The sequence below is a fragment of the Malus domestica genome, chromosome 15, assembly GCF_042453785.1.
Source record: "Malus domestica chromosome 15, GDT2T_hap1".
Taxonomy (NCBI): Eukaryota; Viridiplantae; Streptophyta; class Magnoliopsida; order Rosales; family Rosaceae; genus Malus; species Malus domestica.
Genome location: NC_091675.1, coordinates 50,748,808 through 50,769,823, shown reverse-complemented (window position 1 = coordinate 50,769,823; position 21,016 = coordinate 50,748,808). Strand labels below are relative to the sequence as shown.

At 40.1% G+C, this 21,016-nt stretch overlaps 2 protein-coding genes and 1 long non-coding RNA gene across 7 annotated transcripts in view; 2 read left to right on the top strand and 1 right to left on the bottom strand.

Annotated features, from left to right (window-relative positions):
* Positions 1 to 21,016, top strand: part of LOC103446504 (putative 12-oxophytodienoate reductase 11) — a 39,909-nt gene that overhangs the window by 6,399 nt on the left and 12,494 nt on the right. The gene's annotated exons all lie outside the window — the stretch shown is intronic.
* LOC103446278 (uncharacterized) lies at positions 11,073 to 14,830 on the top strand. Of its 2 annotated transcripts, none has more exons than XM_070814420.1 (5): positions 11,073 to 11,311; positions 12,782 to 13,945; positions 14,063 to 14,137; positions 14,229 to 14,283; positions 14,376 to 14,830. In XM_070814420.1, exons 2-5 carry the CDS (start codon positions 13,215 to 13,217, stop codon positions 14,406 to 14,408), a joined length of 894 nt encoding a protein of 297 aa, XP_070670521.1. In that variant the 5' UTR covers positions 11,073 to 11,311; positions 12,782 to 13,214; the 3' UTR covers positions 14,409 to 14,830. The 2 variants fall into 2 exon arrangements, with proteins under 2 accessions (XP_070670521.1, XP_008383582.3); XM_008385360.4 differs by lacking the exon at positions 11,073 to 11,311 and adding an exon at positions 11,894 to 12,239.
* Positions 14,420 to 18,441, bottom strand: LOC103446282 (uncharacterized). Of its 4 annotated transcripts, XR_011576499.1 has the most exons (5): positions 18,156 to 18,404; positions 17,950 to 18,059; positions 16,968 to 17,832; positions 16,704 to 16,886; positions 14,420 to 16,123 (listed from the first exon to the last, which is right to left on the bottom strand). It is a non-coding gene; the product is annotated as an uncharacterized lncRNA (long non-coding RNA). The 4 variants fall into 4 exon arrangements; XR_003769510.2 differs by having other exon boundaries at positions 16,704 to 17,832; positions 17,964 to 18,059; positions 18,156 to 18,441; XR_011576497.1 differs by having other exon boundaries at positions 16,704 to 17,832.

Here is a 21,016-nt window from a genome sequence, read left to right as displayed (position 1 = left end):
GATAGGTTATCATTCAATCTCGACCGTTGATTATAATTAGAAACGGGTCGGTCCGGGACCCCGTTTTTCTAAGGTTTAAGAACCGGCCCGCCCCGTAAAAAACAAAGGCCCGGCCCGGCCCCCCTCGTTTGTTCCCAAAAAAAATAGGACCCGGCCCGTACCCACCCCAAACCTCCATTACCCGCCCCGACCCGCGGTTCCTCTACCCGTTTGCCCACCCCTAGTTGGGAATGCAAGTTGGCCTTTATAATATTATTCCACATGCAAGCTGGCAAACTGAATGCATTTGGGCAAGTTCAAGGTTCTTAGCAAAAGGGCTCTTTCAGATTGCTATATAAAGGAGTAGAGGCATAAGGATTATGGACACTCAAACAACCAATCAATCAATTATACTCAAATCAGCTCATCAGCTTCCTTGTAGACATTTAGCTTAAGCCAAGCATCCATTGCTTTCCTTGTTTATTAGCTCTGCTGCTCACTAGTAGTATCGATCTCATTTGTAGTTTATGTAAAACTCCTTTTTAGTCATTTAAATTACAAGCAATCTACAATACTAGTCATTTATTTTCCTTTGTCATTCACACTTTTAGCAATCTTGTGATTTAATTGTTGTTACATTTCTCCATATAAGTAAAGTCCTTATCTTTAAGGCAAAGAAAGAACATTGATTTGAGCCACTCCCACTTAATGGCACGATCTCTTAGTTTGAAGTCGAATTCAGGCGCAACCTCAATCATTCAGATCCCGTCTACTAGCGGCATCTAGTAGTGGCACGCTCACACCCACCAATTTCATGTTTGAGTAAATTCTCGACATGCCCGAGAGGCCCATGGCGAATTTAGGGAGCAAACATTTTGGCATGCCCAGTGGGACCCTTATATGGAGTTAGATCATGAACAATCCATATGTTCATGATTTTTCTCAACATGTTTTCGACCACTACTCTCCGGAGTGGGAAACGATGTCGGTGCTGTGGTCAACAATGATCTTGATGTCAATAGTTAATCGAAGGTTGTGTTTATTCCAAATAACAATGTATCTATGGCCGAGATACTTGTCCCAAAAAGAGAGCTGTCACAACATATCAACTCATCCAAGCACTTGGTAGCGAGGTTACAAAATCAAAAGATACAGAAGACGACCTGGGAGGCATTGAGGAGGTGGTGGGCACGTCGGTAATGGTAGCCGTGAAAGAGAGCTTAAGCTTGCACGTAGATATCGGCAAGGTCATTGGTAAAGACAGCGACTTTGTCAACGATGAAGATGACTGAGGAGTTGAGGTGCTTCGTCCCACAGCCCCGAACCACCCCACGGTCTCCACTGCGTTCTGCCTCTGCTATCCCATTGGCTCCATTGGCTACAACTTGTAGCATTCAACCAACAACATAGCAGATGCCCGTCGTTACCTCCCAACAGACAGCCAACATAGCAGCTGCAGATTCGGAGCCAGCCGTTTCCCTTTAACCATCATCCTCAACCACTTTGAGCATTCGCCACTGGCTGAAGAAAGTGTGCAGTTCGCTCGAATGGCCAACGGGGCTTTGTTTGCATTTGCCTAGTGGAAGCCAAAATTACAACCACAAAGGAATGGACGAAAACATCTAAGAGAGTGACTGAAAAAGATGCTGAGAAGGGTATGATACATCCAGAATAATTTCTGACACGTCCCAACCCTGGTATTCCCTGAATACCAGGATAGACATGTGCTGGCCGACACCCGAGGGTGACGAAAGCTATTAATTGATATAAAAGCTAAGAATAAGAAGTAAATAAGAGTTATGAATTTAAAAATACAATGAATTAATAATTTTAGGAACGTGCTCAGAGCATACAACTAAACCTAATCACTACAAAGATTTAAAATAAAATTGAATGAATAAAGAAGTGGGTCCTACATCGAGAGGATCCAAAGATGTTGTTGCGGAAGTGCCTTGACGCCGGGATTAAGTGCCTTGATTCTAAGTCCTGAATGGGGGCTCAAAACAAAGGTGAGTGGACCAAGTTCATATATATAATAATAATAAAACAGTCATCAACATACTAACCCCCACAGTTTATATATATAAAGAAACTACTAACATAATAAGTGATGGATTTAATAAAAATCCTAGCATGCCAAAAATATCTCAAAAGTCATATCGCGGAAAAACATCATATAATTCATCGCGTGCATCGTCTCGTAAGCGCGGTGTGTTGCTAGAAGGATCACCGAATAAATATAACTCCCGGCCCAATGCCTACACCTAAGTCTCTGTACCCGTAGCCAAAGATAACTCCCTTCCGGCCCAATGCTTGTCACCGTGTCCCTCAGCCTTTCGCTAGGGATTATTTCTCCCGGCCTAAATGCCAACACCAGATCCTCGCCCCAGGCGGCATGGTGTCCACTAGGTACGCACAAATAGTTACACCTCTCATAAATAACCACTTCATAGTATAAATACCGATAATCGTTTATACTATAAAGAGGGGTTTCAAAAACATGTTCTAGCATCCTATCGTCATCCATCAGATAGTCTACCAGTTCATGATTTTTATAGAAAATACGATATATCAAAATATAGCTCAAAATAGGCTAACAATTAATTCCTCACCAAAACACGAGACGATAATCAACATATTAAATCAACAGGCTTCACATAACTCAAATCATAAACTCGTAGGCATGCTAATCATTTATGCAATTAAACTATAAAATCATGTAATTTTAGCAGGGGTCCACTCATAGTACTTAGTTGCCAAAAGTTGTGCCACTAGCAAAGACGAAAACGTCACGATAATTGCCCCTAAGCACATAAATAGCACATTTAGTCAAACTCTACTTAAACGATTGAATTTGGGAAAACGGACACGGATTCAGAACGTCGAATTACCCTAAAAAGGGTCCTGGACGAAAACCCGTAAAGTCAACCTTAAAGTCAACGTTGACCGGGGGTCAACGGTCAAATTAGGTCTAACGGGTTTTAGGCTTGAAATCCGGATTAGAGTTTAAGTTTAGGTTAAATAGGATTAGGATCTATTGGGTTTTGGAATTCTAAGGTTTTTGGGTTAAAATGGTTTAGGGTGAAGAAATGGGGTTTGGGCCTAAGCCCAAACACACACACGCACCACAACTACACACACACACACACGACATGCATATGCATGCATATACACACGCACACACACACACACACAGGGCTGCACGCCCATATACCCCCACAACACACATTCACACACTAATGGCCCGAAGGCCTTAAGGCCAAAAAGGGCTAGGCTTCAATCCTCAAATAAATAATAATGGCCCAAGACTATAAGGCCTTTAAAACAATTAAAAGAATGGACTGGGTTTTGATTACGGGCCCAAAGCCCTTCAGTATAAGGCCCGTGTTCTTTTGGGTTTTTAAAACCTAAACTAAAAATAAAAATCATGCAGCTAGGGTACTGGGCTGGCCTAAAACGGCTAAGGCCCGAGGCGGTTCTAATGGCCTAAAAGGCCTGGTTTTGCCGAAGAAGAAGGTCGGAAATTTGGTCGGAAAATGCACAACTTTTAAACGGCCATAACTTTATCACGACTCAACGAAATCAAGTGATTCAAAAATGAAAGTTCTAGCCCTCGAAGAGACGAAGAAAATGATACCTTGTACGATTCTAACTCACCGTGGTTTGCCCGGAAAATGCCTCGAAAGCCTCGGAGGTTGCCGGAAACTGGGTAAGATTCAAATGAGTATAACTTCTTCAATACTCAACGCAATTGAGTGAAACAAAAAGGAAAGTTGTAGTACTCAAAGAGACGAAGAGATTGATACCTTGCACGCCTGCCAATTCGTCTTGGTTTGGCCGGAAATGGCCTCGAAAGCTGTCGGTTTCTCGTCGGAAATCCAGGAAGTTTCCCCGACGTGTTTCTTCATGGTTTGACGTCCAAAAACATAACCACGGGGTCAGAAAAGAACTATAAGGATGAAAAGAGAAGTATTTGGAGTGTTTTTTCAAGACCTACCCCTGTCGAGTGTGACGGAGACTCGCTGGAGCTCTTCCTCAGGATTATGTCGTGACTTGCAGCAGCGGGAGAGATAGAGAGGGAAAACTGGTGGTGTTGATGATGTGGGAGATGAGGGTGTGCAAGGAAGGAGAACACGGGTGAGAGGGAGAGAGTTGCAAAGAAAATGGAGAGAGATACGGGAAAAGAGAGAAGAGAGAGATGGGATGCGGGGGACAGAAATCAGGGTGGGTCCCTGGCTCACCATTTAAGACCCAAAAACAAATTTTAAGAGGAAAATAAATTCCCAAACTTGGTGAAAATACGAAAATATCTTTTATGTACATTAAATCCCGGGACGGGTTGTTACAATTTCACACATCTAGTGCCATCTGCTCTGAGGCTATCGTTTGTTTTTAAGTTTCGTTTGCTACCGGGATTTCCTTTGGCGTTGCTATGCTTGAGAAGGTGCATCTTAATGTAATGGCACGTCTATGATCTAACAGCCATCCTACCTCGTTGTATGTATCACCATCTTTAATTTCCTTCACTGAACACCACAGCTGCTTGGGAAACAATACGAGACCACTTTCATTTTTTACGGAGCTTTACTCGCTGTTGTCTAAAAAGTTCTTAAAGAACATTAATTTGAGTACCACAGAAACTGGCAACTGCACTGGGACCTCGCCAAGTTCCGAGGACTTCTGAAGCTTCCAATACAGCCGTAGAAGCAAAAGGCAGAATCATGAATAGCACATTCACCTAACTGATCCCCATCTCTGAATGGCCCATACCAATTCTCACAGTAAACTCCCTGAACCTTCTCCAGCCTCCAAGGATACATAAAGGGAGCTTTCTAAAAAGGGGCTTGAAGAACTTGAAGCAATTCTTGCTGAGCTGGGATACCCTACCAAAACCAAGACTAGTGGCCAAGATGATCCCAGTGGTGTTGCCCAAGAGAAGAAAGTAGATAATCAAAATGGAGATGTAGACAAGAAGAAGGATGCCACTAGAGAGAGTAAAAATTCAAAAAGGAAGAAAAAGAAAGAAAAATCATCGAATGAGCCAACAGAATCCCAAGACTAGCTTGATGGCATAAATGGTGGAAGTACAGCAACATATGAAAACATTGGGACATATAAGGGAGAAGATGTATCTACTGGTGATGTTAAAGGGCGGCTAAAGGAAGTGGCATCAATAAAAAAGCACAGATGACTAGAGGGTCTCTTCTGTTCCCCTTTTTGCCCGAAAGAGGATCTCTCTTTCTTTCTTTTTCTTATTTCTTTCTCTTTCTCTTTGTCTTGTCCTTTTCCCTTTTCTTTTTTTCTTATCTCTTCTGTCCCCTTTTTGGCTGAAAGGAACTTCTCTTTCTTTCTTGTTTTTAGTTTATTATTTCTCTTTGTCTCTCTTTTTTCTTTTTCTCATCTCTTCTATTTTCTTTTGCCCGAAGGTGGGTCTCTCCCTCCTTCCTTTTATTTTTTTATTTTTTATTTCTTTTCCTTCCTTTCTCTTTCTCCCTATCTTGTCTTTCACTTTGCCCGAAAAGGGCTATATATATTATACTATATTATATTATATTAAAAGAGACAAAGAAAAGGCACTTTGCCCGAAATGGCTATATATATTATTATATTATATTATATGAAAAGAGGCAACAAGAAAAAGACAAAAAAAAAAAAGAATAGTTGTCCAAGTTTGTTTATCTTTTATCCTTCTTTTCCAGTTTGCTCGACTTCGGGTATTTTGCCAGTTTATCATCTTTGCAACCAGCAAGGATGTTTCCATGTTTATCAACAAAAAGGAATACAAGCCAAACAACAACATTCTTTCCAATGCTGGTTGCACTACCAATTGCCTTGCTCCATTTGCCAAGTTTATCAACGACAAAATGACCGAAAAGGTAGACGTGCCTTTTCCTTCAACATCATTCCTAGCAGCACTGGAGCCACCAAGGTTGTTGGAAAGTTATAGCAAACAAAGTTGCCCTTGATGATAGGGCCTTCATTCCTTACTTCTTTGCTCCATGGATTTCTTGGAGGAGGATGGTGAAATGGATTCTACACACCAATGAGAGCAGTGATGAGGAGATGAGTGACCTAGGAAGATTTAGATGCTAGTAAAACCTTCCTAGGGTGGCCGGGTTCTTAGAGAGAAAAGGGAGCTTGTGTTCTCATCTTTTCTTGAAATGAAAACCCTAAGGATGAAATGGCTATAAGGTTACCTTTATACCACCTTACAATGGAGTGGCAAACTTGCAATTAAGCCAAGTTCACTACCCCTCTCTATATAGCCGGCCATTAAGGGTTCATTGGGCTTTCAAGCCCTTTGTATTTTCAATTTGTCATACAACTTGAGTTAATGGGCTTGATATTCAAATCCCATTGGGCCTTGCGGCCCAAAACTAACCCAAGGTCTATAACGAACATATTCGTTTGATTAATTAACATATTAATTAATTCTAGCCATAAATAATTAAACCATTTAATTATCCTTAATCATCTCCGTTGTTTCTTCAATCTCTACCTTACTCAGTGTACGATCTATTAGGTTCCTTTTAGCGAGGCAGTGGGCGATTAGAACTCTTCAAATCGATTGTGAATTGAAACTTACTTTCAATTCACCCTTTAGTAATACACGTTCAGGGCTTCCACAAACCATGAGTGACACCTAGCAGTATGTCATGGTTACCCAAGCTAATCAGAAGAGGTGAAGAACCTATTTAGTTTAAGATTACAATGCAATACGGTATTTCTCTAATACAATACTCTTAACCACATTGTTTGGTTTGATAGTTTATTCATGTCTACTATCCAATGTGATTCTCTTACTTATATGATTACCTTGAATGTGATTTGGAACGACTTCCTAAATCTCATTCATACTCTGGCCAGAGATTCTTAATCATATCATAGAGTATTTTCCCTTAAACGGTTTGAAGGTTAGAGATCCCTTGTTGCGCATTCACTTGCCTCTATGGCTAAATGGCTTAACCCCTCTAATGGAGTGACTTTGACATAGTCAAAGATCAAAGACCTAACCACAAGACAACTATGATGCCTCAGGTGAAATGACTACTTTGCATTGTCCCAACCATGAGTTCTCATGTGACATGAGTATGAGAACTCCTTGTTGATCGTGTTCAGTGGACTCATTCTCTATTGAGCACCTACATGCTTGTCTTAGTGTCAGTCCCACCAATGACTCAAGACCAGTCACTCTCCCTAAGAGAAGACATAACATGTACTGATCTTAACGGACTGTCAATGCCCAATTGGCAATCCTATGATCAGGAACGTTTAGGATATGTATACGAAAGAGAATCGTCTCATGAATCTAACTTCTTTAGATCACATTCTCCCAATTGCATATTCTTTGGACTTATCGTTTAAGCATATAACATTTATATGAGACGGCTTAAAACAATAATCTTTGCCCTTTATATTAAACTAGATTAGTTTAACATGTTAAATGTCCATAAAGTATCATTATATGATTGGTTTTAGGGCACATTTCCAACAATATATACTACTCCTGCCCCCGCTCCGTCTGCTCGTGTGGATCTGTCGAAGAACATTGTCTATGTCAGGAAGATGTCGACGTAAAACACCTCATCACTAGGCAAGTCGTCTGAGATTTTCCAATCGGCTGGATTGAATGATTGGCAAGGAAGTCTACTAGCGCTTGTCCCTTGATGACTTTAGCTGGAATGTAGATGATCTCATATTGATTGAGAAGCAATGCCCATTTGGATAGTCGCCATGTCAAAATTGGCTTGGACATGATGTATTTGACCAGGTTAGCTTTGGCAACCAAGTGGATGGTGTAAGCATGCATGTAGTGTCTAAGCTTTTGGATGGCAAAGACTAAGGCAATGCACATTTTCTCGATTGGTGTGTAGTTGAGCTTGACATCAGTGATGGTTCTAATTAGGTAGTAGAGTGCTTTTTCCTTTTGGTCTTCATTTTCTTGTGCTAAAAATGCTCCAATGGATCCTTCTTGTGCAACAATGTATAGGATAAACGGCTTTCCAAGCATGGGAGCTCTTAAGACAAGATGGTTGAATAGGCCCACAAATATCCCCTTGAATTCTTTGCAAAAATGATGGGGATTCAGCATCAACCTTTAGTTGTGATGGTCTAATTACCAACTTCCCTTGAGAACAAGCTTTGCAAGGGTTATCATTTGAGATAACAATGTGTCTTCTCAATAATGGATGTCCATTAGAGTTGGTAATGATCCTACACATATAGTGGATTCTGGATGGCCTAAACGGTCATGCTAAAGCATGTAAACTTTTGAATCAATTAACTTCTGGTTCATGACAGTATGTGATTCAATTGTCTTTATGTATGTATAATATAATCTACTCAACAAACCACGCAACTTCTCCAATATACATTTCTGGGTATCATTAAAGGTAAGGCATAGATACTCCACATTTTCTGCACTTTTCTTTTCAATGTGGTATCCATTTAATCATATGCCTTTGAAACTCAACAAATTTCGAGTAGATCGAGTAGCATACAACGCATTTTGTATGGACAATATTGTTCCATTTTGTAACATAATCTGGGCTTTCCCTGAGCCTTCAATTACATCTGATTGGTCTGATATTGTTGTTACCCTTACTTTTGTAAGCATTAAGCTTGAGAAATATTTTCAATCACAAAGTATTGTATGCGTGGTTGCGCTGTCTGCAAGACAAATATCTCCACCATTTCTCATGTTTTGAGAATAACCATAGTTTTTATCCATACTTTCTGAGTAAATGGGATCACAGTAAAACACAATTTATTCATAATAAAAGGAAATTGAAATGCCACTTTTATTGAATTGAAATGCGAGTTTTAAACTACAAGTTCAGAATAAAAATACATTAAACATAAATGATTCAATCGGACCGGTACACTTCATTCCCTCTTTCCACAATGAAGTATAAAGCATCTAGGTGGGCTGTGTTCAACTGCCCTAATAAGTTGAGCACTGGATCAGGTAAATCCATTGGTCTAGCACTGTACCTTTTTATGCTTTCGAAGGCATTGCAGCAAGCGTCAGCCCATATGAACGGAACATCCTTCTTCAAGAGTCGACTGAAGGGTTGACAGCGTCCAGCGAGGTTGGAGATGAAGCGTTTGATGAAGGCAAGCCATCTTTGTAGACTTTTCAGCTCATGTAGATTCCTTGGCTCGGGCATGCTTTTAATGGCCTTAATCTTTGATTGGTTTACTTCAATGCCATAGTGCTTGACAATGAAGCCGAGGAACTTCCCAGAGGTGACGCTAAATGCACATTTCAATGTGTTCATTTTGAGGTTGTAGTGTCATAGTTTGTCGAACACCATTCGTAAATCCTTCAAGTGATCGGATATTTTCTTAGTCTTGATAACTACGTCATGTACGTAACACTCTACATTTTTGTGTAGCATGTCGTTGAAGATCTTCTTCATGGCGCGTTGATATGTGGCTTCAGCGTTCTTCAAGCCAAAGGGCATTACCTTGTAGTAGTAGATACCTTTTAGAGTGCGAAAGGCTGTTAGTTCCTCATCTTCAAGAGCCATGTGGATTTTATTGTACCCAAATGAGCCATCCATGAATGATAATGCCTCGTGGCCAATGGTCGCATCCACCATGATTTCGATGATTGGCAAGGGAAAGTTATCATTTGGACAAACATCATTGAAATCTTGGAAGTCTACGCAAACACATATTTGTCTAGATTTCTTAAGGACAATGACGATGTTGGAGATCCACTTAGGGTATTGTACATCTCGAATGAAGCCTGCTTCGATTAGCTTGTCAATCTCGACCTCAATTCGTGGGATGAGTTCAGATTGATATTGTCTTTGAGTTCGCTTTACTGGTCGTGTTCCAGCCTTGACTGGAAGACGATGCACGATGATGGTAGGGTCAAGTTCATGCATTTCTTTGTAGGTCCAAGCAAATACGTCTTTGTACTCCAAGAATAGTTGGTAATACTCATCGATCTCGTCCGCACTTAGTAATGCACTTACAAAGATAGGCTTTGCTTCCTCACTTATGCCTAAGTTGAGATCCTTGAGATGATCAACCATGGCTTGCCCCTCATCCTCAAGCTATGGTGGTGCAGCAGTGACGTTTTCCTCGGGGACTTCTTTTTCTTTATCTTCTTGGATTGTGATGTGGAAGACGTCTTGGACTTCCTCTTCGGTGTTGTCCTGTTGGGCTTGTTAGTGTGAAGATTGGCCATTATGGATGATGGTGCGCCTCTTTACCTTCAGTGGTCATTTTGTGTTAACTTCCAAGGTTTCTTGGCGTTTCATCCTTGCTAGATTGTTGAGCTTTTCCTTCTTTGGCGTTGTCTTCCTCTTTCTAGAAGGCTTCTTGGTTTATTCAAATATTTCCAAAACCGATCATTGCGGAGGAGAGCTAGCTGCATTACTTTGTTTCTTAGGTTTTGACAACCTTTCGAAAACAAAGCTTTGGGGTGTTGGCGTGTTAAGCCTTTTGAAGATGGAGGTTCAGTTATGACCATCAATGCGATCGAGTGCCGAAATTCTGGGTTTTGAACAGTTCAGCCTATCCAAGACTGATGTTCAAGGGGCGGGTTTAGGCTCATCTTGACTTTGTTCAATGCTCACGCTCACGTGTATTTGGTGTGAAGCCAAGTTTGCTCTTTCACTGTTGATGAACAGTGCTATATCTGACAATATGAACAGTGATAATCTACAGGCTTTTAGTATATATAAATTTCTCCCCATAACCCACCCACACCTAGGGGTGGGTTCAAAAAACCGAAAACCAAACCGAACTGAGGCAGAAAAAAACCGAACCGAAACTGCCAAACCGAATAGAACTGAATCTGGCTGGTTCGGTTTCGGTTTTTGAGGTCCAGAAACCAAACCGGATAGAAAAAAAAATCATATATAAATACTAAAAGAAAACATGTTAGCGTCGGGGTTTGAACCCTTTCCCTGCATGTTGGGGTTAGTTGCTGCAAGCCAACTTGACTGTAGGCTTTGTGTTCTTATAATTGTACCAGTAATTTATTTATAGGTTTCTTATGTTTAATGCTTTATAAAATTTCTTAACTTTACAAACCCTAGCCGTCTCACTCCCATTTCATTTCAGATCCTAAACACTTCTCTCTATTCCGTCGGTTGCTCTCTGCCTTTGTTTCCTCAGTCTATCTCTCTCTCTCTCTCTCTCTCATTCCTCTCTTCCTCCAAATCACTCTCTCTCCAGTCTTCTCCTGTCCTCCTCGTGGGTTCCTTCTTCCAAACCATGATTTTCCCTCACCCCTTTCGAGACCCGACAAGACCCGACGAAAAGAGGAATTGTAAGAGCTTGCGACGATCATGGCAATATCACTGCATCAAAGGTTGTGGGTTTTATTTATTTGTCAGTTCATGGGTTTTTAATTTATGGTTACCCATTTGAAATTTATGTAATTTTAAGTGAAAAAGTTTGTATTTTTCTCTGAATATGTTTTGGAATTTTCTAGATCTATTGTGGACTTGACTATGAATTTGAATGTGGGCACTGGGCATGCAATATTGGAGTCCGACTATGGCATTTAGACGAACCCATTTGCATTTTTTTTGTTTCGATCTGCATCGATCAACTAATTTGTTGAATTATTTCATGATTTTTTAAATTTTAAATTTTTAGAATTTTGAATCTTGGCGATGTACATTTCCTTGAAGAATATATGTTTCTGTATTTGCTTAAGTTTTGAAAATTTGAAATCGATTTGCTTGATCATAAGTAGTTGAATTACTTGAATATATTCCAGATTTTAAGGCACTCAATTCTCTGATATATGAGAACATATGAGAACTGGGAGGTTGATAGGTAGGTTTCTTCCATTTACATCATTAAAAAATAAAAATAAAACCGAAACCGAAAAAAACCAAACCGAAAAAAAAATAAACCGAAACCGAAAAAAACCAAACCGAAAAAAAAATAAACCGAACCAAAATTTTGATTTGATTTCGATTTTGACAAAAAACCGAACCGTTTTGAATCGAAGCCAACCCTACCCACACCCCACTTTCTCTCTCTTTCTCCCCTTAACCGCTTTAACCCTCACCGCCTCTCTCTCTCCTCCCCTTAGTCGACCCACACCGCACATTACTCTCTTTCGCACGGAAGCATCGCCTCCTCCAGCTCTCTCTCTTACCGACCCGTATAAATACAAAGTATACCCCAACCCTAATTGTCAACCAGCCGTTCTCTCTTCTCTCTGTTTCTCTCTGTTTCTCTTTCTCCTCCCCGCGCTCAAATCCTTGCCTCCTTCCTAAATACAGGTAAATTTTTCTACTGAGATGCTTGACATGGTTGTTTTATTTCACTTACATGGGTATCTGCAATTTGGGTACTGGTAGAGTTTTTGGAATTTTGTGATTTGAATTACTTGAGTTTTTGGGTTATATCTTCAAACAGTTTCTTCTATAACTTCAGTTTTAAACCAAATATTATACAACTCTTCACTCAAATATAAATTGATAATTTGGTAGGAACCCAGATCCAAACCCGGACTCCGTTTAAGGGTGGTACTTGGCTTTGAAAATTCGGGATACAAGCGAAGTAGGATTTTGTATTAACCTCCATCCTTGCTTTGCTTGTAAAGCGAGATTAAACGCATAAAGGTTCTTGAATCCCAAACCCCCTTCACCTTTCGGCTTCCATCTCCCTTTCCTTATGCAACTGGAATACTTTGATTACTCGGTGCATGTACCTGTGATATTGTTATGGGTCGTTTTCTTTTTTAGCGTGGTTACTCACTTACTTACACTCATGACTAAACAAACTGTCAGTGTCTGATTGATGCCGGTTTTTGTTCAAACAGGCTAAATTATTGAATATGACAATGCCCGAGGATGGGAAGAGTTGGATATTGCATATGCAAATGGGCAGGCAACTATTGGCTTTGGATATTGTCAAATTGATGGAGTGGTCTAAACTGCACAAGTCTCGCAGGCCACCAAAGCCCGAGTTCAAACTGTTGCACAACGGATTTTATCCCGACCATGACAGCGACAACGAGGGCAGCCGCACAAGCACAACCCGCCCACGCTCTCTTCCATGGGGCATGAGATATGTCATGGTCGACTCCAAGCCTTATATTGTTGGAGGACAATTTAGTCTTCAACCCCCTTCCTTTCCTAAACCCCTGTGGGAATCTCCACATATCTACAATCATCCGGCTTTGGATGATATCCGCCCTCATTTCGAAGCGTTGAAGAAGGCTTATAAAGCCCCACCCGATTGGGCCAACCTCGATGTTGTATCCTATGTGCAAGTCTAACCTTCCCCGCATGTGTGGTCCGAAGCTCCAACCCTTCGTGGCCACCATTGACGACAAGATTTATGTCTTGTCTACAGAGTACAGAGGAAAGGACGTCCAAGAAACCTCACCCGCCCTGTTTGAGGTCTTCCATCCTTCCCTTCTTCTTTGGAAAGTTCTACCGAATCCTCCATTCATCGTTGATGTTAAGATTGAGGGTGTATTCATGGATTGCTGCTACACATGGGATAAGAATCTCATTGTTCGAGACCGGATGACTGGCCAACGCTATCAGTTTGACACTAGTTCAGAAAAATGGCACGAAGATTGTGGCATCATGGGCGGAATGTATGCCCGGGGAGGTTTAGCACAGTATAAGGATTTTCTCCTTTTTCCCCAACTAGGGTGTGTCTGTAGTTATCGATCGGGTTGCGGTGGCCTTTCCTTCGACTCTCAGGAGGTGGATGGGCTCCGGAAGATATTCCGTCCCCATATAAACAACTGCACTTCTTTCATCACCCAGTTTGGCGAGGAAGACCTTATGTGCATCGTGTGCTCCGGCTTTGACAAGCTGGGTTTCTGCTGTTGCCGTGTCGCAGTCTTCAAGGTGTCGATCGAGGGCTTTCCTGAGAATCCATCCATTCGTGCTGATGTTGTAGCCGAAGCAACATACTATTTCAGTGATGAAGTCATTCCCGACGAGAAAATCTTCCAAGTGTTTGCCATGTAAGGAATCTTGCAATTATTTATCACGTAGACGTTGTGACACGTAGAGTAATATGGGATGCATTTTGCTGTAGTTTTATGCGAAGGTGAATTTATGGTCGTCTTGTTATTTTGCAGGCGTGATTATGCAAACAAGCTTGATGACTTGGTCGATGCAAGTTGTTTGAAGGAGGATCTTCCTGGGTTGGATTGGTTTGTTGTCTATTTTTGCAGTTACAATATATGTACTTGTAGACTTGAAGTCATTATCTAATTGTTCCCTCGTTTTTTCTTTTCAAAAAAGGGCGTTGGCTGCTGTGAAGGGGCGGGGAAGAAAGCGCGAGGAGGAGGCGGTGCTGGTGAGTGGAATGAAAGAAATTATTTGGTTTGTTTTTGTTTGCTTTAGGTTTGTTTGTATGATAACAATGTTTCTTATGGTATAATGATGCAGGAAACTAGGAGCCAAAGGAGGAGAGAGAACTGATCCTGAATGCATTATGCATGCATGCATATTTGTTTCTAACTTTCTACTGCTTAACATGAAAATAAAGTCTCTTTTACATTAGATAAGTAGACAATGGGAAAACCTATAATTAGAAAAGATGGCATATACTCAGAACTCAATCAAGACGATGCAAATATGATCGAAACAATCCACAAACAGGACTTTCGATTCCATGGGAGGACCAAGATCGACATAAACCACCACTTACAGCTTGGTCGGAAGCACCAATGTATTTATTCACCAAGTCCTTAGATGGATATGGTCTTGATCGTACAGGAACTGACGACTACCATGCAAAGCCTGTAATGGATCTTTATGCTGTATTCAAGTCAAGAACAAAATCATTGGACTGTTGTTATTCTAACAAATTAAAAATTGTCCCAATAAAATTTTATTGGAAACCTGTTCTCACCCACCCTTTACCGCCAATTCTACCCTGGTTGTAAATCGCTACTATATGCATATTCTCTGGTGTGTGTCGCTACTATATGCATATAAATCTTAGTGGACAGGCTGCAGCAGCCGAACCAATTATGTGCGTCTTTCCACAACCAGGAGGTCCATACAACAGAATATTCATCAAAAGGTAGATTGTTAAGCTAATCAATATCAAAACTATATCTCTACAATAATTCTAGATGATCAGAATACTGACAAAAACATTTTAAATATGGAAGTCAAAAAATAGGCAGAAAATGTCATGCTTGAAGCACTGAAAGGGATTCTCTTTTGCCAAAACATTATCATGTGGTGTCGCCTTCATAAGCATTCATTTATCAAGAATTAAAAGTTCGAAGGTAGGAATATAAGGATGCAACAGTGGAGTAATATAACAGCCTGTAAAGCATATAAAAGTGACTTCTACATAGCGCTGCACAACTCCCCTCCCCCAAAGAAGTAATTTTAAAAACAGGAAAAATACCAGATCATATTAATCATAGCCACCACATTTGGAAGCTATATCTTCTAAGATATCATCACAACATCGCAAACAGCGTCAAAGAAACAATAGAATTCTTTGCTGGACTAAAGGACATAAACAGTAGAGTTATCGCACTTCATCACGTTAGTACAATAGATTAAAAGCTATGTCATTCATGCATTATAATACCAAACACGACAGCATAGGCTCACATTTATCCAACTTCTTCCAATTCTGGTTTGAACAAACACATACCCTTTTTATTTAAAATAAAGGGGTTGAAAGTGTTGTGATTTCTCTCCTCAAAGGGAATACGTTAGTTTTCCCTATTCTAAAAGGATTTAGGAATTCTATACTTGTAAGGCATGTAATCATTGGTCTATGTACTATAAATAGGCTTGTTGGGGGTTGTTTATTAACACGAACAACAGAGAGAATACAAGAGTAGAGAGACAGGAGTGATCGAGAGATCTCAAGCAAGGGGAAGTTTGCCGAAACTCGCTAATTCTTTGCGTTTGTGTGTGGCGTGTTTTCTTTATTGTTATATACTTCGCATAGCATCATCTTATAAGTTTGCATCGGTAAACAAGATCAACTAAGGGGGATTAAAATCAACAATTGGTATCGAGAGCTATGATGAACCAGTGGAAAAATTAAATGTGAAAATATGATGAACTCACAGGAGCTCCATATAGCAGAACGTGTCCGGGGGGAGGAAGGTCACATGAACTGAACCAAGCCCCAGAAGCAGGAGTTAACAACACCAACATTCCTACATTTGAAAACATCTTGTATTAGGGAACACTACGGAATCCTTTAGAGATAAGGGTAAAAATAATTAATTATTCTCATAGAGACACATGCAGCAAATAACACTAGCAAACAAGTAGGAAGTCAATTTAAGAACCTCATCGACGAACTTTGTCAATGACAGATATCATGCACAGTACTGTGAAACTTCATTAAAAAGATACAGAACACTTATTGTAATGCACATAATTAAGAGCGGATACAATACTAAATTAGTGGCGTTTATTTGCAAGATAAGAAAGTCAAAAATCAAAAGTTCCTTTTTTTCTTTGTAACTCCAATGTCCATCCTGAGATACTGCCATATTCTAACTGATAACAACAAATCAATAAAACATACATCACAAAAGCTTGAACATTTTTATGTTCTCATTGTTAGATTGTCCATCTGTGTGTGTATTCACCTGTGCTTTGTGCCCAGCTTAAGTAACAACATAGCGGCCTCATTGAACTTCCAACAGACCATCAAAATTTCATATAAGAATTGGTGAACATAAAAAAGGTGCCAGAACAGGAAACAGCTTCACAAGGAAATCCAAATACCTACTGTTTGAAACGTCAGAAGGAATTGTTTCCATCCAACACAAAGGTGATGCATCAGAACTGATGTCTTTTCCAAATGTTCTCTCCCTAACTGAATTAATGGTCACAGGATCAGCCATCTTAGGATCGACCACCTTCAAGCTCATATGCATTTCTGGCAGCATGTTGAGATTCACTGGAAAACTTCCATGCACATAAGATTTCAATTGGTTGATCAGCATTCTTAGTTTTGTTTTTGTGGGATCCATGTGATGATTCCAGTACCTTTTCCTCAATCTGAGACTTATGCCCTTTCACTTCCAATCTGAGACTCCCTTTAACTCGTCAGACTGCTAAGCCGCCTCTTCATCCTCTTGTCGAGAATATTCATATGGAAAAGCAGTAACAACTTTCTCATGGGGGCCAATCTGCAACAACTACATAGGTGCTTGTGCCAGTCGTCAGAAACATGTTTTTCTTATCACAAAGTTTGTGCCTATTGAGAACATCTAGACCATTTCTTTCAGCAGCTTTGTCTTTCAATATTTTAAAGCAGCAGGGAGAAACTGAAAGCAATGGAATGTCATTCTTCAAAACACCATTGCATCCATTTAAATATACCCCAGCAGGTATGAGAGCAGGCTCATTAAAACAATCAGTTTTGTCAACGAAAGGTTATAAATGATTTTGCTTAACATTTTCTTGTTAAGTGGCAAGCTTAGCATACCCCATTAGCCACTTAATACAGGAAGGGATGGAAAATCCACAGGAAGACACCAACTTTTTTGATTAATTGTGAAAGAAACAGTGTGATAAAAGGCATCATGAATGTATAATTAGAAGATTAAATCCAAATATAGGAACAAGAACCAAAAGCATTTGTCAGTTCCAACGAATAGCATTCGAGCCTGTAATCCTATATGAATTATAGCTAAACAGTAATCCAATCACATTGGGTAGAATATACGCATATGAATGCAGACAAGTTCTCAAATAAAGACGAAGTGAATAGCAACTGAATCAGAAAGATCTTGCCTCCTTGAAATATGATTCCATCGATTTGGAGAGAGAATGGAACGATCTCCATGTGGGCCGACTGTCTTGCCTCTCTATGAAACAACTGCAACTTCAGTCCCTGGCACCAGTTGCACTGGTAATATCCACAAGTAGACCAAGATATCATTATAAAGTACAAGCATTAAGCCGCGGGGCTCATTGATTTCTAATCTGAGAATTCATTGAATAATTGAATTCGGACGAAGCATACATCATCTTACCCACCGCTTTTTTCGGGAAGGTTGAAGCTGCATGAAATGTAATGGTAGTGCGGCCGTTCAACCACAAGGGAAACTTCATTTCTTCATGAAGAATCCTCACCTGCATTCATCAACCGAACAACACGGTAATACTAATATACAAATGTACAGATTACAAACAACCAAAAAGATCACGAATTGACAACACTCGGAGCACCTGATTCAAAATTGCAGCCCTTGCAAGCTCAGAATTAGCTTCACAACCTCCCAATCATCCTCAGTAGGATGCTCAATTGTGACCAGAGTAGCCTTCGGCACATTCGAAAGAGCACGAACTTGAACCTTAGTGCGATCCAACAACGAAATGCAATCCCCAAATTGGTGAGCAACCTGCACTGCAATGCAATCGAGTAGAGCTCCGTTGCGGGAAGAAGATGAAGAGGACTAGTGCCCCAAAACATCGTCTCCCGCGAGGTCTTCTAGAAACTTTGAAAAAATAATCAAATTTGTACTCTATTATAGCTACCGTTTTAATTTTATGATAATTATAATCAAAATTTGATGTAAAATTACTAATATATTATTCATGTCATGTTATGTATATATTCAAGACTTCATACCATGTTTGTATTGGCAATAACAATCGGTATTTATCAAATATAGCCAAGTATTAACTCATAATTCAAAAAATGTTAGTTTTTATAAAAAATTTCAAATAAGTCCAAAATATCACTCAAATAGACACAAGTACTCTTAAACTTTAAACATAATAAATTAAAATACTAAAACCCTATTAGATGAAGAGTTCTCACGATTAAACCTAAAAAATGGTGGAGACCTAACAAAAGCATCCACGGTTGGTGGAGACCTAGTAGATGGTTAGTTTTTTCTACATTTTTCCTCCTCTACGTTTTCTTTTAGTTTTTGTAGTTTCATCCTTCAATTGAATATTTATGGAATAATGAAGTGTCAATTTTTTGTAACGTTTTTCCTTTGGGATATACGTGCTTCGTATTTAATTTTCACACCTTTGCATTATTAAGTGTAATACCCTGGGAAAATTTTAAAATATAGTAATTATGTGGAAATTTTTATCGATAAGTGGAAATGATGAAAAATTGCCCTACGTGGCAAAACGTAATTTTATGAGGACGTATTTTATCCTCGTATATTTTATCATGTGTCTTGACATATTTGGACAAAGCTCGATCTCACGAGCGTGTAGGCGAAAATCGTTCATGAAACGGAGTTATAACGAATGAGTCCAATTCCCAACCTTGCTGGATAACGGAGTTATAACGAAAATCGTTCGTGACGCCTCGATATTCATGCTAGGGATAGCGTGGACTCTAGGTGAGTGGGTCTTTTGCTTTTTATAGTATATATGAATGAATGACAATTCCCACAAATGCTTTTGAATTGGTTCATGCACTTTAAATGTTGCATTAGTATGAATTATATTTATATTGAATGATGCTGTAGAGGCACAGGTAAGTATCAGGTGAGTGCACTATGATGGTCTTATTTGAATTGTGTATGGTTATACGTAGATACATTTAAAGCTCATTATCCTGCACACCGGTGTTAGTGCTCCCGCTCGAGGCCAGGGCACATCCTTCACATGATCGTTCACCTCCCGCACCGCATGCTCATCTTGGATCCAAGTTTGGTGCCAGCCTGTCATACAGGCCACAATAGGTGGTTCCGACTCATAGGTGACCCGCGATTCATCGCACAGCCTTTATGTGATCGTAGCACTTGAGCGTACTTATTACACCTAGCCTATCGTACAGACCACAATAGGTGGTTCCGACTCGTGTGCATGAATTGGCTTTTGAGCTATAGGTTCAATCATACAGGTCACGTTAGGTGACTCCGGCTGACATACTATTTTATATTAATTCACAGCACTTGGCTTACATATTTGTTACTAAGATACTTGACATGGCACATACTTTGGTTTTCATTGCTCTCAAGCCTGATTTCTATATACGTATGTATTTTTATTTTCTGGGAAATTATACAGATTTTACAATGAGGGGTTATAACATTTTCAAAAGGTTTTTATTAAAACTTTATTTTCAGGCCCATTCACCCTTGTTTTTCGCCCCTCAAGGTTTTAGCTGCTGAAAGTTCGTATTGACGAGGATTCTTGGCGAATCTTAGTATAGGTGGCTACCTTTGAGGGTATGATCTTTACCCACCCTACTATACTTTACTTATGCTCTGACGTCGCGTGTGAAATGGGTTCATTCCCACTCACAACGCACTCTTATCTTTAGGCACTTTTAGGTTTAAATTTATTCACATTTTCCACATCACTACACTTTATGACTTTGTCATCTTCCAGATGTTGGCCAGCACAGCTCGGTTCGGAGTCCTAATGGACATTCCGGGTCGGGGCGTGTCACCAAGCCTTGGTTGGGGCGGCAGAACACTGGAAGTGGCGGATCGAGGCCACCCAAATTCTAGGGTTCCGACAGTTTGTGGCCAAATTCAGGTATTTACAGGACAAATTGGACTTTGGCCCAAGTATGAAAAATGTTCCTCTCCTTGAGTTGTACATTCCTAAAAAATTTGGTAATGTTTGGAAATAGTTAAATTTTCCGGCGAGTCGGGGCGGCCGACCGCCACCCACAGCAGCGTGTGGCCAGAAGGTTGTCAATGCTATTTTTAGGCTAAATTAGATGTCCTGAATTCAATTTTGATATTTGTATGATGTAGGTTGATCGTTTGAACCTAAATTCACTACGATATGTGGCTTGGTCCATATACATATCGATGATCCGGCCGTTGGATCATCACTAAAATTTGATACATTATAATATGTAATATTTGAGGACCTTAGGAACTTACAGATCAGTAATCTAACGTATGGATCTTCCTGAATTGGATTTGTAAGTTCGTAAAATAAAACGTCGACCGCCACTTGATTTCGTGATTGGCGGAGATCCGACCGTTGGATCATAATGAAATTTTAGTATGTTGTTTTAGAAGCGTAATGTGAACTACAAATGACTTGATCCCTTCGTTTAGGGTACGTAGGCAGTCTAACCGGGATGTTAGATGCAGCCATAA